The sequence below is a fragment of the Athene noctua genome, chromosome 3 (assembly GCF_965140245.1).
Source record: "Athene noctua chromosome 3, bAthNoc1.hap1.1, whole genome shotgun sequence".
In the NCBI taxonomy this organism is placed as follows: Eukaryota; Metazoa; Chordata; class Aves; order Strigiformes; family Strigidae; genus Athene; species Athene noctua.
Genome location: NC_134039.1, coordinates 30,283,971 through 30,299,498, shown reverse-complemented (window position 1 = coordinate 30,299,498; position 15,528 = coordinate 30,283,971). Strand labels below are relative to the sequence as shown.

General features: G+C 49.1%; 1 protein-coding gene across 2 annotated transcripts; it reads right to left on the bottom strand.

Moving 5' to 3' along the window:
* Positions 1–2,336: 2,336 nt before the first annotated feature.
* TAB1 (TGF-beta activated kinase 1 (MAP3K7) binding protein 1) lies at positions 2,337–11,170 on the bottom strand. 2 transcript variants are annotated; one of them, XM_074902512.1, is made up of 11 exons: positions 11,065–11,170; positions 10,084–10,220; positions 9,737–9,890; positions 9,032–9,118; positions 8,371–8,509; positions 7,775–7,888; positions 5,343–5,454; positions 5,090–5,234; positions 4,492–4,714; positions 4,044–4,200; positions 2,337–3,010 (listed from the first exon to the last, which is right to left on the bottom strand). In XM_074902512.1, exons 1-11 carry the CDS (start codon positions 11,095–11,097, stop codon positions 2,803–2,805), a joined length of 1,509 nt encoding a protein of 502 aa, XP_074758613.1. In that variant the 5' UTR covers positions 11,098–11,170; the 3' UTR covers positions 2,337–2,802. The 2 variants fall into 2 exon arrangements, with proteins under 2 accessions (XP_074758613.1, XP_074758616.1); XM_074902515.1 differs by having other exon boundaries at positions 4,044–4,211; positions 4,497–4,714.
* Positions 11,171–15,528: the final 4,358 nt, after the last annotated feature.

Below are 15,528 nucleotides of genomic sequence, written 5' to 3'. Positions count from 1 at the left end.
TTATCTTGCAGGGGGATACCTCTTGAAATATAATATTTATGCCTTTACGGCAGGCTTATTCTGCATATCCAAATCTTAAATTTCCCAGCTCCTCTGCAGCAGTCTTGTGGTGCATAGCTGCACTGTTTTTCTCTCTTTCTGCCTAGCACTTTATGTTTCTAGTGGTTTTGAATTTCACTACACTGCAAAAAGGCCCCTGCTCTTGTTTCTCCAGATTGCTCTGGTTCTGTCCTCTTCCACCCACTCCTTCATTTTAAAGGGGCAGGGAAGAGGAAGTTTTTCCACTGTTGTTACAGCCTGCATCTTCCCATCACTCCCTACAGACAATATTAAACACTAACATTTGCTCACGAGCCTCCCTCCCCTGTACACAACGTTCAGTCTGTTTCTTCGACCTGGAGTCCTAAGCCACAGCATATATAGCATGTGCAAAAATCCTATTTTCCTCATCTTTTTTCCAGTGGCTGCATAGACACACTGTAGTGTGATCCACCCATTCCTACCCACTTCATAAACTTGTAATTATGCCTAAGGATAAGTTTGTTTTGCGTGTTCTGCTTTATATAAGCACATTTGGCAATTCTTAAAACTTATCTGGAGCATCCTCATGCTGGAATATTTCCCACTGGAACTGTTCTCGGTGTAAATTAGCAAATAACATAGATGGGGGAAATAAGCAAAAAAAGACTTGTTTATACAGCTATCAAAATCCATGCCAGGTTAGGGAACACAGAATAGGATAAAACCTTTTCAACTCCATTTTAGTCCATATCAGGATCACAGCATCCTATTAAATAGCCACATAACAACCCGGAGGAAAGAATAGGCTCCCCGAGTCAAATGACATTTTGGAGTGGTCCTGGACAACAGAGTCAAGTCTGGGCTCAGATACCAAAACTCCTCACAGGACACCGGTGAGGGACTGCCAGCAGCTGTCTCAATCACCCTTGGGGACATGGCACCAAACCTCATACACCTCTGCTGCTTTTCCCTCCACACCACTGAATGCCACTTCCCTGGTAGGGTTGGAAGGGTCTTGACGGTAGGTGCCTGTGCTGGCACGTCCGGCACACCCAGCCTTCCCGGGAACTACAGGAGGGAGGGAAACACAAGCTTCTGCAGGCAGCCCAGCAGCTGAGAGCCCCACGCAATTCACGTGAAACCCTGCAGGGCAAAGCTGTGGCAGCGGGGCCTGGACGGGGCAGCAGTGGAGAGCCACACACCTACGTGCAGGGGATCCCTGCTGTGCCTGCCGAGGAGGCTGGCATTTCTCATTGCTCTGATCCTGCCCACGTATTTCTCGGCGAACTCAAATCTTGCCTCAGGGCACTCGGTGGTATTTGATTTATCCAAAGAGATAAACCCCCTTCTGCTCTTTTCCACACTACGGGTGCCTTGAACCTGCACACACCAGGGCTTGGCTACAGCATCCTCTGCTACTTCATCCTGATCCTTTCGTATTCCCCTTCTCCTTCCTAAGGTGACAAGCCTGGAAGAAAAAAAAATATATCCAGGATGGAACCCAGGCTGGTTCCCTCACTTGCCCTTTCTCCTGTAATCTCCTCTAGCACTCTCTTGGCTTTGCCTGGTACCATATCACAACTCCCCACGAAGGCATCAGGCGCTGCAGCACAGCGGTCACCCCCGAGGCCTCCCCGTTTGCTGAGGAAAGGCTCCTTCCCCAGGGAGCCAGCGAGGCAGGCTGAAGAGGAGGGCTGGAGCAAGAGCGGGAAGAGGCTCTCTTGCCGCCTGCTGTCAGAAGCCTGAACTGAAGAGGAAGATCGCCATGATCCCGACGCCTCCACCAGCGAGACCAGGCTTTGGCTGACCCAACATGTATCCAGCAGACCGACGGACCGTCCTCTCCTCACTGCCCCCCCTCTCTGCTCCCATACGAGGGTGCACATCTGCATCCTCCAGGCAGCCGCATCACGACACAGTTTTGGTTCTATCCACGTGATTTCCTGCTGTGTTCCAGAAGCCTGTACAGGAAAACTGCATTACAAACCCCACCTGCCCTCTGCAACTTTCCAGATGGCCTGCATTTAAAGGAAACAATGTGCATTTTGCCTACAAACTACAAATTCAGATTATTGGTTTTTAACTCCAAACCATAATCCAGCGCCAAAGCTCAGCAAAGAAGTAAGCCTGGGACAAACACCTTATGCTTTTAAGTCACCTGCAAGAGCTCAGGCCACTTTTACAACAAAAGCCTGCCTGCTGCAAGGTACAACCCCCTATTCTGGAAGAATAGAGGGTTTCACCAGGAAGAGCTGTCACACCCACACATGGTATAAGAAATGTAAGCAAGCCACACAGGTGCCAATGAGTGTAGCTATAAGTTATTTATTCTGCAAAATAGAGGTATCTTCTATGGAGTTGAACACTGGAATCACAGCATTGAGTTGTGGAAACATTATGACAGCACACACACAGGCACACATGTGTACACCTACACACGCACACACACCCCCCGCAACTGTACAGGCCCCTACTCTTGCATTATCCAGAGGGAGTCCTCTCTGCATCTTTTATTTGTGAAAACCTGCAGCGAGGGCTGCATTGAAGACCCCCTCCCCTATTCACAGGGCTTCCGAAGGAACAAGGTTGGTCAGGACAGGGTGCATGGCACAGGCAACACATGTCAAGCACGCTGCACATGCTCCCCAGCCATGTTCAACACAGCCTGAATAGCAAGTAACTCTTGGCACAACATAGCCCTCAGTGGAGCGCTCTCATTCTTGCCTCAGTCTCTGTTCGTGCAGCCAAGCGCAGGGTGTCTGGAGGAGGCAGATTTCCATGTTAGGACACAGTCAGTGCTCCCTGCTCGCCATGGTCCATGTTCCAAAGCCGGTAAAACTCTGCAAAATCAACGTAGGGCTCCACACGCCCATCTTCATCTGGCTGGAGCGAGTGGGTGGGCCGGGAGCGGAAGAGGCCCCCATCTGAACTTGAGCTGCTACTCTGCGTGTGAGTATTAGTCGACTGGAGTGTCACAGTTGGGCTTTGGCTAGGGAGAGAAAAAGAGAAGACATCTTTATTTTTCCACATCTGATGCTTTGGACAAGAAATGCACCAGAACAAGTGCCAGCCTCTTCACAGATCAAGCTATGCCTAGCAAAGAGGTAGGAAGTTGCAGTCTCTTGCTCTATCAGAGCATTAGAAGTGTTGAGAACTGCTTGGAATTGATAAACACCAGATACCCAATTCATATTTAACTGGAAGGCCTTAAGTACATCAAGGCATCTAAGGAACAGAGGAGAGGAAGCAGGAAAAAAAAAAAAAAGGTGAATAAAAAAAAAAAAAAAGGCATGCACTCTGCTGGCCTCCCCATACCCATACAGAATGAGTTTTACAGGAAGAGTCTGGCAGCAAGGAAAGCTATTCTTGCATGACCCATGCTGCAGCCAAAGCAGCTCTAGTGCATCAGCCTCATTGTTTCTGGAGCTACCATAACACAGTAACCAGAGAACTTCTTCACTTTGCAGTGTGTACACACACCAGCCTGTGCCAAAGGCTGAACCTAAACCAGTAACTAGTATGACTGCAAAGTGAATACAAGATCCAGTTCTAACCTTTTTCATTTTTTTCTATCCTGGCCTCTGCCCATGAGCAAGCCAACTTGCATAGCACAGCCTCTCCAGCAGCCCTACATGTGACCTGCATAGCCCCTCTTCCTTATTAAGATGAAGGGCACCCACGCTCCCTCCACGCACAACACCCAACACACTTGGCACACAACATCCAAAGAGAAGAGCTGCTCGCTGCCAGAGTGCCCTCTGTGAACAGTAGCAGATGCTGCTCTCGAGCCATGTTCCCAGAGCTGGCTTCCAAGCTGCTCACTTTATTCATTCCCACTCCTCACACAATCGCTTTCCAGCTAACACATTATGATGGCTGTCAGCACTGCAGTCAGGAGGGCCATGCTCCAGATAAGGGCTTGATTGACAGGTAACTGACAGGTGTGTCTCTGCTTTTCAACCACTTTACACAGAGTGAGGCACAGGGAGAAACTGCAGGCAGTGAGAGAGCAGGACTTTTACTTAGTGAGGGTGGGGGTGGCTTCATCCAGAGTTGAGCTGCTGTGGGCACCATTGACCATCTGGCCCTGGGAAGGCATGACAAGAGACAGTGTGACACTCGTCTTGCTTGTGCTTTGGGAGCTGGAATATGGCACTGAGACTGGGTAGACACGGCCCCCTGAGAAGGGAAAAAATAAGAGCTATAAAATGCAGTTGAAACATGAGTGATTGGAGATGCACAGCAGTAAAAAAAGCTCAAAGAACCCAAGTATTTATATTAAACTGCCTTGCTAGATGCCGTACAGTATCAAATTGTCACAGAATCTATGTCTCAGAAGCTGATAATCCCTTTAATAAGAAAATTCCTTCTACACCAAGCATCTACTCTCCCAATGTTAGGTCAATGCTGGATCAATCAAGAGATCTTACCCTCCACCCTCCATTTTGCTTCATTCTCTCCCCAACATACCTTGCGTTGGTGTCAGCATGGGCTGGCTCATCTCACCCAGGGGGTAGCCGAAATTCCTCACAAGCAGCGTCATGTCTTCATGCCGGGGACAGAACTTGGACCGTTCCCCACCACTGGCAAAAGTGTCGCAGTGGATCCGCTTAACTCTGTCCACTACTGCTTGTGCCACAGCATCCAGCGATGTCTGCTTGGCAAACTCTGTGGCTATCATGGCTGCAATTTCCTGAGCAGAGAATGAGAGGAAAAAATAAAAATGGAGGAATGATGTTTAGGAGATTTTGGAGGAAACTTTTCCCTGCCATCTCATCAAAGAGGCTTTACGGCAACCCATCTGACGCTTGTCTGTCTTACCTGCTGGTATGTGCCATTGCGCCTTGGATCACCCCATTCCCTTCAACGGGCAGCTCCAAAGGGAAAGGTAGCTGCCTGGAAGAACTGGCTTGGCAGAGCAGTTCCCATATTATTACAGACTGGAATGGGGTGGCACAGGCATTCAGCACTCACAGGAGAGACGAGGAGGAGAGTCTGTATGAGAGCAGCTGACACTGACAGAGTGTGTCAACAGCCAAGGGAACATCTCCTTTGTGAGCAGGCTCACCTGGTTGGCCTGCCCAGGCCCATGAGCTGCCTCCAGTGCTTTGTAGAGCCCTTCAGACATGAGCACCAAGAAGCCAGTCACGCCATCCAGCACGTGGCCACCGTGGATTTCAGGTTCTGCTATGATGGGCTTAGATTTAGCAGCACTGGAATGAGATGGTATCATTTAGTATTTGATGGTGATGTAGTAGGTGAGAATGGAGGGGTCACAAAAAAAGGAGGGCTTGAAACCACAAAGTTGATTTTTTTCTGACCTGAGTAGTTCAATATCAGTATAGCCATATTTGACTTTGTAATCTCCAATGCGCCGAGTGCTTTCCTGCCCACGAATAGTTCCCACTTGTTTTATTTTTCCTGCATCCAAGCCTGCCAGATTGAAAAATAAAAAAAGTTTAATTGACTTTGGGAAACTTGCAGGACTTCCTCTGGCTACGCTGTCAGGAATGAGAAAAGAAATATCCACACCTAAAGAGAGCTGTAAGACAAACTGAGATGCCAAAGAATTATCAGGGGCCCAACAGGGAGAAAAGGAAGGGCAGTTTGCTGTGTTCCAAGGGACACCTTTTCATTAGTTGTAGTCTGGGAAGGAGAGAGGAGAGATACACACAGGCCACATGCACTCTGAATGCAACAGTTGGCCTTGAGACAAAGCCCACATCCTGGTTCAAAGCCACTGGCAGCAGCTGGCCTGGGCACACAGGCATTTGCTGAAAAGGCAGGGGAACATCTGCGCCTGTCAGCTCTGGACTGTGCGATGGGAGAAGGCAGGAAGGAGGAAAATATATGTTAAGGATTCTGCTTTTTCTCCTGCATATTACTGATCCCTGCTCCTAAACTCCACATGACAATTTCACTAATACACTAGATTGCAGAGGGAGAAAAGGAGAACTATCTACAAGAGGTACTGAATTTGCTCAAGTGCTCAAACTGATGTGGGCTAGTCCTAAAATAAAGATAATGACCAAGCAAGTCTTTATTTAAATAAAACTAAGAGCCTATACCTCTGGCAGGGTCTAGGAAGGAATCCCATCCTGAAGGTTCTAACAGGGACCATCTGGGTGGGGCTACTATCTGAGCCACTTACCTGGTCTGTTCTGGCAATTCCCCTTTCCTGGTTATACCTAGAGCTAACAGGCAGAAAATGTTATTTTGAGATTTTATCTGGGGATGACTGTCCTCAGTAGAAGGTGAAGGCAGGGGTCCAACTGAAACTCTCCCAGAGTCAAACAAAGCCTCACTGCACAGATGGCTCCATACCTACCCCAGCAGTAAGACACAACTCTGCCATCTGCTGCAGACCACAGCTGACTCATCAACATGGCCTGGCTTATTTGCCAGCTCCTGGCAGGGGGATACATGCTGCCGACAGACACAAACACAGGGAGGCTCACAGAACGCCAGAGAGGTTGTGTCTAAATCACAGTAACTCTCCCGGAGCACTGAACAAGCTGCAACGTGCTGGGTGAAGAGCCACAAAGGTCTAAGACCTCTCCCTACCTTCCCCCAAGAGAGGTGCAACATAGGCACCACCATGACAAATGCTATCCCCACTACCTCTTATCACTGTCCTTCAACCTCACCCTGCAAAAAATATCAAACAGCCTCTGCACATTGGCTTGTTCAAGGCTCTCCCTTCTGGTGGGACTGCCAGCAGAAGAGCCACTGCTGCACCAAGTTAAGGTCATCACTTCTAGAAGACCCCTGTTCTGCTATGGACTGCAGGTAAATTCTACATTTCTGGCAGTAGAAAGGCAGTTAGAGGGTCTCTTGCCCTGGATTCTTGTATTCAGTCTTGTGCTTCATAGCACACAACCCTTACTGCAGGAATATGAGTAAAAGAGGAAACAGAAGAGAAATAGAATAAAATGAGACCCAGCAGCAGTAAATTACATCAGTTGCCTCACCAGATAAGAATATATCTACTAGGTGAACCTAATGAAGAACACCAAGCTAGATCTACCCAAACAAAGGTACATAACTTAAGTATCTCAATAAGAAGAATTTGGTACTAGCAATCACACAAACGGTCTGGGCTAGTTCTAGACCAAGAAAGGAAACATGTCAAACATGGTAAAGGAAAAGGGAAATTGCCTAAAGCAAAATGTCTGCACTAAGAGTTCAATAGTTATTGATGTGAAAGCAGTGAGTGCCAGTGCTTGGCCCGGCTCTGTCTGAAGTATAGCTGCTTTTTTTTTTTTCAGCAGCTTGCACAAAGGCATATAGAAACGCACCATCCCGAGGGTGCAGCATCACACAGAACTTAACCCAGCATAACTGTGGTTTGCCTCCAAAGGCACAATCATATACTGTTCATCCCACTTCTACCCTCTGGCTGTGTGCTTCTTCTCCCGCCTTCCTATGGACTCCAGCAATCACACAGCTGGAAGGCAAATCAATGCCAGTTTGGCAGTCAGACACAAAACACTCAAAGCTTGGAGGAAAAAAAAAAAAAAAAAAAAAAAAGAAATAGTTTTCTGCTGGTGCAGTGAGCTGGATTTACTCACTCTGTAGCCTCACAATGGCTAGATAAGCAGAAAAAGGTGGCACTGAACTGGCCATTTGAAACCATGGTAAGCTTCTTTTTTGTGGTCATTTATTGTTTGCAGCAGCTTGAGTCATTCCTGGTGCCCCAGATAAACGGACGCACGCGATGTTCTCAGATAAGAACATGAAACCCAACACTTACCCAGCTGGGAGAAGCGAAAAAGTTCATCCTCATTCTCTGTAGTATGGTCCACGTTGAGCTGAGTCACCTGCAGCCCATCCACTGTTGACTTGCATAACAGTGCCCGATTGGTACCTGCAGTGGGAGCAGCGAGATGAGGCACCAGATAGCTCTGCTGTTAAGAAGGGGAACATATCCAAATGGAAAAGGAACAGGAGAGGGGAATAAAGACAGAAAAGAAGAGAAAGGCTCATATACTGTCTCATCATGATCTCCAAAAAGTAGCCTTGCTAGCAGCATAGTAGGCCTGCTAGACAGCTCTTCATCCTGGCCTGAGCTGGTACCTCACAAGAAAGCTCTCCGTTTCTCAGTGAACCTGCACTACTGCCTCTCAACCCATTTTCCCTCTGCTCTTTGGTCATACACATTGCATCAGCCAACACTTGCAGAAATAAAGAGCTGGGCTTATTTCAAGTGCTCCTATAAGCAACAAGCATATCACTCCCTGGCCACAGACCAAAGAAACTGTCCCCCACATTCAAATTTCTTTCACTTCCTAGAACCGCAGTCATCCTCAGAAATGCCTAGACTGAGCTGCTGACAAAAAAACCACTCACCCACATTGGCGATATAGAGCTTGTTGTTGAGAACAACAGCCACAATAGCCATGGCTCCTCCAGAGATCTCCTGCTCTACAACCTTCAATCTCTCCACAATCTTCTGGTACTGAGGAGGCAGCTGGTGGTGAGGGACACCCTGAAACCCAAAATGAGGGGGAAGCTTAAATACACTGTCCACCACACAAAATGCACAGCTGAAATCAAAATTCTGGAGGGAAGGGACTCATCATGGCATGTCTTAGCCTCATGCCAAGACTGTGAAAGACAATTATTTGTTCAATCCTAACAAATGACACTGCTCTGATATGCTTCTGGAGACGACAGTCCAGTTCACCTGAAGAACAGAATCCACATCTGTGTCATATGGCTTTGTCCTGGAAAAGCCACACATATAGAATGAACTCCTCTCCTTGATATATTCAGTTCCTTACTAAGATACTCAGTGATGGGTCTAAGTAGTGCCAGTATGAACAGTGGAAACTCTGAGAAATGGACCAAGATGCTTGCTTCACTTCATGCAAGCTCCCAGAAGAGAACCACAGAGAAATAATTTTCAGTTACATCCTCCCTTAAACCAGACTGATTAATATGCCCAAACCTCATCTAGCAATCTGGAAGGTGGGACCTCCAGCAATCTCCATGCTTAAGGCTATATTACCTCTGGTAGCTGTGACTGCAGGCTGGCCTTCTCTGCCAAGGCATCATCAATGGACTCCAGGAAACTTCTTTCCACCACATCAAAAGCCTAAAAAAGGCCATAAAGAGAAACTAAGCTCTTATCCAATGCCTACTAACCTTTGAGGCTACCCACCCCCACCTAGGACTGGCTTGTAAGAGTGGATGATCACTGCACTCTTACATTCAAGGATCACTACATCACAATCGAAACACAATTGTTTCGGTACAACTAGTGAATAGCTTGTTAAAAACAATCTACAACAACTCAAAACAGGAGACAAAAACATCAAAATTACATTTACAGCAATGTCAGATACCTATCTGATTTTGTGTGTTGACTGTAAGATCTTGCCTATCACTCAAGAAAGTGCACTCACAAATCCATCTCCCCACACATTAACTTCCCCCTTTCACTTGCTGTCATCTCCTTCTCAGGCTGACTTGTTCCTGCATGTCCAGTGAAGACTAGGTGCAGCTTTCAGCACTTTGCTGACAGAGCCAGGGGGACAGATGGATGTGAGGCGGGAGTGAAACAAAGCACTACAGCTGCTCAGGATGAGTGCAATTGCAACCATTGGCAGATGTTTCCAACCCCCACAGAAACCAGATGCTGCTCCCATGGTGGCAAAAAGAGCAGGCGGGTAGTGTGAGAAGCAGGAGTCGTTCCCAGACAAAACTTCTTTACCTGCAGCAGAACTCGACGCACATCAGCATCGCTGTGATCTGCATGTAGCTGGCCCAGCAGCAATTCTGCAGAGAGCCTCTGACCCACGAAGTTGGTGACTCGGTTGCCATCGTAGCCATTGAAGACACCATAGAGGTAGCAATTGTTCTCACTCCTGTCAAAAGAGGGCAGAAGCGAAGAGGCCACAGATGTCTGCAAGACACAGGCATATGTAACAAGTTCCTCCAGACACCTCCTGCATGCTCGGACCCCACCCTCTTCTTCAGAGTCCTGTGTGACAAACTAAATACCACTTTTACCTGCCCTTGTGTCTGCAGGAGTCTGTGTCCCAGGTACACCCCACTTACCTAAATTTCAACCAGTTATCTTCCAAGGGGTGACCCTCTGTCCCCTTACCATCTGCACTGTAGGAACGGTTTGGAGCTGAGCCCACCCCGGAAAGATGGCAGGATGGCAAGTCATCTGTCCAACTGGGCTGCTGTTCCTGGGAGGCAGAAAGAGGAAAGAGACCACATAAACCCCAAGCAGCCTGACATGAGGATCCTGGTCCAGTACAGATTGCAAGTCCATCCCCACCCTCTTTCCAACCCTTCTTGCTTTGCCGACAGGGTAGCACACCACCCCAGCCAGTAACTTCGTATTAACTGGTGCAGAACTGCATCACTTATCACTTCCTTTCCCTATGAAGCTGAGCTCTGGCTGCACCTCTGGCTCTTGTTAACAAGAAACCAGAAATGAAATTTCCACCCAAGTTTTACGCTTGATATAGCGCTAGCTTAGCTATTCATATGATGAATCACAGCCTCACGCATCCACGGCACGGGAGTACAGGGAAGGCTCTGGTTCCCTCGCCGGAGTACGCTCACCCAGGACAAGGGGACTGAGGCCCTGCTGCTGCCAGCAATCAGGGAGACATCCCTGGGGCCGCCACCTCCCTGCCGGACACTATCAGTTCACGTACACACGGCCTGCAAACGCCTGCTGTCCCCCCTCACACAGCCAGGCACCCCGATGTCCGCAGCACAGGCACGGCCCCCGCAGCCACCTGCCGCCCCACAGCGCTGCAGAGCGGCAGGTCAGCCCAGGGTGGGGATCGACGACCACGCAGGGGCCCCCCGCACGATGGGACCCCCTGCCCTCAAGCGGCACAGGGAGCGGGAGGGCAGCAACCCACCTTCCCACTGACGGTGGGGCGCTCCTCGCCCTCGCCGGGCCTCCACCTTCCCACACAGCACTGCGGGGGGCGGCTGAGGAGGAGGCCCGGGTATCCCCCTCGCACCCACCCTGGGGGGGGTGCGTGTGCATGGAGGGGGGAAGGTGCCACTCACACTCTGCAGCAGACTCCTCCTCTGCGCCGCCATCTTAGAGCAGGAGGGACCTCCTCCCCCCCCTCCGCTCACCCTTCTCCTCCAGAGCAGCCGAGTCCGCCGGATAGAGCGGCCGCTCCGCAGGAACCCGCCTCCCCCAGCCCGCGGCGGCGACCGACTCCGCCCACCTGCTATGGGATGGCCACGCCTCCACCTCCCCCCCGCCCAATGGGCGAGAGCGGCGGGGCGCGCTCGAGCGCAGGCGCGCGGGCACACAGTGCCACCGCCTCCGGCTCCGCCCCGCGCCGTGCCCGCGCCCGCGGCGTCGCGCTGGTGTGTCGGGTTTGAGGGCACTTGGAAACGTGCCCTGAGCGATGCTGTGGAGCGCGCTGGAGCTCCCGAAGTGACACCCCGGAGAAGCGTGTACCTCTTTGCACACCTGATTCACAGCCCTTTCTCACACTCCTTTGCAGGCCATAATAAGGACGTAGTGGGACCATGCCCTCAGGATAGTAACGGCAAGGTGTCTAGGACAGCTCACAGATAGTTCTCAATACACAGGCCGGTCAGCTTGACTTCAGTGCCCAGGAAGCTGATGGAGCAGTTGAGTGCCATCACACGACACATGCGGGACAACCAGATGGTCAGGCCCAGTCAGCAGGGGTTTATGAAAGGCAGGTCCTGCTTGACAAACCTGATCTCCTTCTACAACAGGGCGACCTGCTTATTAGATGAGGGAAAGGCTGTAGGATGAAAGGATGTAATTTACCTTGACTTTAGTAAGGCCTTTGACACCGTTTCCCACAGCATTCTCCTGGTAAAACTGGCTGCTCGTGGCTTGGATGGGCACACGCTTTGCTGGATGAAAACCTGGCTGGATGGCCGGGCCCAAAGAGTTGTGGTGAATGGAGTTAAATCCAGTTGGCGGCCAATAATGAGTGGTGTCCCCCAGGGCTGGGGTTTGGGGCCACTCCTGTTTAACATCTTTATTGATGATCTGGATGAGGGGATCGAGTGCACCCTCAGTCAGTTTGCAGATGACACCCAGTTGGGTGGGAGTGTTGATCTGCTCGAGGGTAGGGAGGCTCTGCAGAGAGACCTGCACAGGCTGGAGCCATGGGCTGAGGCCAACTGCAGGAGTTTCAATACGGCCAAATGCCGGGGGCTGCCCCTGGGCCACAACAACCCCCAGCAGGGCTACAGGCTTGGGGAGGAGTGGCTGGAGAGCTGCCAGTCAGAGAGGGACCTGGAGGTGTTGATTGACAGCTGGCTGAACAGGAGCCAGCAGTGTGCCCAGGTGGCCAAGAAGGCCAATGGCATCCTGGCTTGTGTCAGCAATAGCATGGCCAGCAGGGGCAGGGAAGGGATCTTACCCCTGTACTCGGCACTGGGGAGGCCGCACCTCGATTCCTGTGTTCAGTTTTGGGCCCCTCACTACAAAAAGGACATTGAATTACTTGAGTGTGTCCAGAGAAGGGCAACGAAGCTGGTGCAGGGTCTGGAGCACAGGTCGTAGGAGGAGCGGCTGAGGGAACTGGGGGTGTTTAGTCTGGAGAAGAGGAGGCTGAGGGGAGACCTCATCGCCCTCTACAGCTACCTGAAAGGAGGTTGCAGGGAGCTGGGGATGAGTCTCTTTAAACAAGTAGTAAGCGATAGGACAAGAGGGAATGGCCTGGAGTTGCACCAGGGAAGGTTTAGACTGGATATTAGGAAGCATTTCTTTACAGAACGGGTTGTTGGGCATTGGAACGGGCTGCCCAAGGAGGTGGTGGAGTCCCCATCCCTGGAGGTGTTTAAGAGTCGGGTTGACATAGTGCTGAGGGATATGGTGTAGTTGAGAATTATTAATGTTGAGTTGATGGTTGGACTGGATGATCTTCAAGGTCTTTTTCAACCTAGATAATTCTGTGATTCTGTAATACCCACTGCAATTTGGAGCAGTTCTTGGTAGTCGCAAGTCAGGCACAACAGTAAAATCACTTGTGTGCCTGCCTGAATGATTACAGACAACCAGAGATTACTAATTTTGCTTTTCTTTAACATCCCTTGTAGGCTGAGGTAGGCTGTTTCAGGAGGGACAGTTTTCTTTGAATCAGCTCAGCTGAAGCAGGAGGAAGACACGGGGATCATTCCCACCACCTTCTCAGCATTGTAAGTCCGCACAAGAGCCCTCCAGGTGTGTGAGTGGCATATCTTGAAGCGAGTGATGGCCATCAGACAGACTGCGACAGTGGGAATCTTGGGGACGAGCACATTTCCCTGTGTGAATTGAGGCTTAAGGGTCTCTCTCCAACATGAGAGACGTACTGTTTCAGTCATGTGTAGCAGTGCAGTTATGGTGAGGGTAGGAGTGTTAAGTAGTCTTGACTTCCAGCAGTGGCTTGATACTCTTAATGACATCTTTGTGGCAAATATATCAGATCCAGACACACTTCAGAAATAATTGTTAGCTAATTAACCTCATTCTATGAAATGATGGGTTTTGCTGCAGGGTATCCTGCTGGAGGATTCCATCTCCCTTTCCCGTAAATCCTTTGTCTGTTGTTTTGTTACATCTCCTAAATATACAAAGATTACAGATCCTTCCCCATAATGCAAGGCTCACAAATATTCAGCCATTCAAGCAGACTTAGGTAGACAGTCAGAATTACTTTTTTAAAGGTTATATTGGCCAAAAGTAGAAGAAAATGCTAAATTTAGAACCTCAGTCTGCAAACAAGTTTCCGTATGTTTAGCTTTCTGTATAAGCTTGGTCTCAACGATGCAATTTGGAGTACTCCTGTGTGTAAAGCTGTAAGTGGGTACAAATAATTATAGGAATGGGTCTCAAGTCTGCATTAAAAGTAGGATGGACAGATTTAGTACTGATAAAGATTTGTTTTCTTACCAGTACCAAGAAGAATTCCTGGTGCTGCAGAAATATGTGTGGAACAGCATTGTCATTAAAAACAACAGGCGAGTTTCTCTGCTTCAAAACACAATGTCACTTCTTCAGCATTGCAGCAGAAGCTTATGCTTATTTAATGACATTCAAGGTTGCAGTCATGCAGCTTGATGAGCACAGGCAGACCCTGTCCTTGCTCAGAGCGCCACTGAAATCGGTAAGGCTCTGGGTGTGCTCAGAGACTGCCAGCGTGTATCACATTTCAGGACTGGGAATTTAGGAGTCATTTCTGTCTTCTTAGATCCATAAGTGAGATCTTCTGAGGCTAACAAGAGCAGTCTGTGTGGGTGCAATAGGGCAGACTGTGATCTCGATGAGAGAGCAAAACAACTTTCCTAAAGAAAAGCTGCCACTTTGTTTATACAACGACTAGTCACCTCTTGCAGTTAAAAATGTGCCCTTTTCCTAATTTAAATGTCTGGCTTCAGCTCATAGTCACTAATCTTTGTCATTCTGAATTTTTTTTTCCTGCCCATTCAGGCTGGAACACAGACCTGGTGCAAAACGTTTTTTTTCTTGGTGAAGAAATACTTGTGCCAGATTCTGTCTGGATATTCCTGTGGTCCTGTCACTGAACTTCTGCCCTAACCTTGAGTGAGGCAATTAACTGCTTGGCCTGCAAAAAGTGAATAGTAAGATTTACCAAATGAGGCTGCTTGCAGTGCTAAATGCATATTTGTTCAGCATTTCACAGTCCTCCAAAGGAAAGTGCTACCAAAGCTGGTGTGCTTCTTCATGAATATCTGCTCAGAGAGCAATAGCTTTATGCAGCACTCACAAGACTGAAATACTGCACCGAGTTTTAGTTGGCTGTATTGATCAAGCTTATTTTATCCTTTGTTTTAGTTATGCTTCTTACTTTCTGTAAATCCTCTCAGGAATTACCATGCTGTACTCTCATGCAACCAGAATCTCCCCAAGAATGCAGGATGTCAGTCACTGAACCTCATCATCCATGTACCAGTAAGACTGAACCTCATCATCCATGCACCAGTAAATGAATTACATGATTCAGTGCCTACCAGATCCACAGTTCCCTCTCTCATGTTAAACTCCCACATCTCTTATTCCTCCCTCTCTCTCCCCCCTCTCTCTTTTAATAATTATTGTTTCTCATTGCTTCTTTGTGCCCAGTGCTAGGGAATACACACACGGTATTTCTGGTGCCAAGCTGTACTGCTGTCTTCCTGTTTTTACTAACATTTTCTCTGTAGAAAAGGAAGAAGCATGGTCACTGCTGGGCTGCTGGGTAGAAGATGAACAACATGATTTAACAACGTGCCATGGGGAGCAGGGAGGCTGGGACTGGAAAGAAAAGTCATGATTGCAGGAGGTGATATAGAAAAAAAGGTCTCTCTGACAGCCAGCTTGCCACACTTGGCTCTGCTCCTATGGCAGACCCTTACAGAAAGGGATGGTGGAGGGGGTGGCATTGCAAGCCCTCACGCAGCTCCACTCTGAGCTCTCCCCAGATTTGTCTACCATCTTCAGCCTAATGCTTCCCAGAGGTGCAGATTCCTTAATGCTCCTCGCTCCCCTGC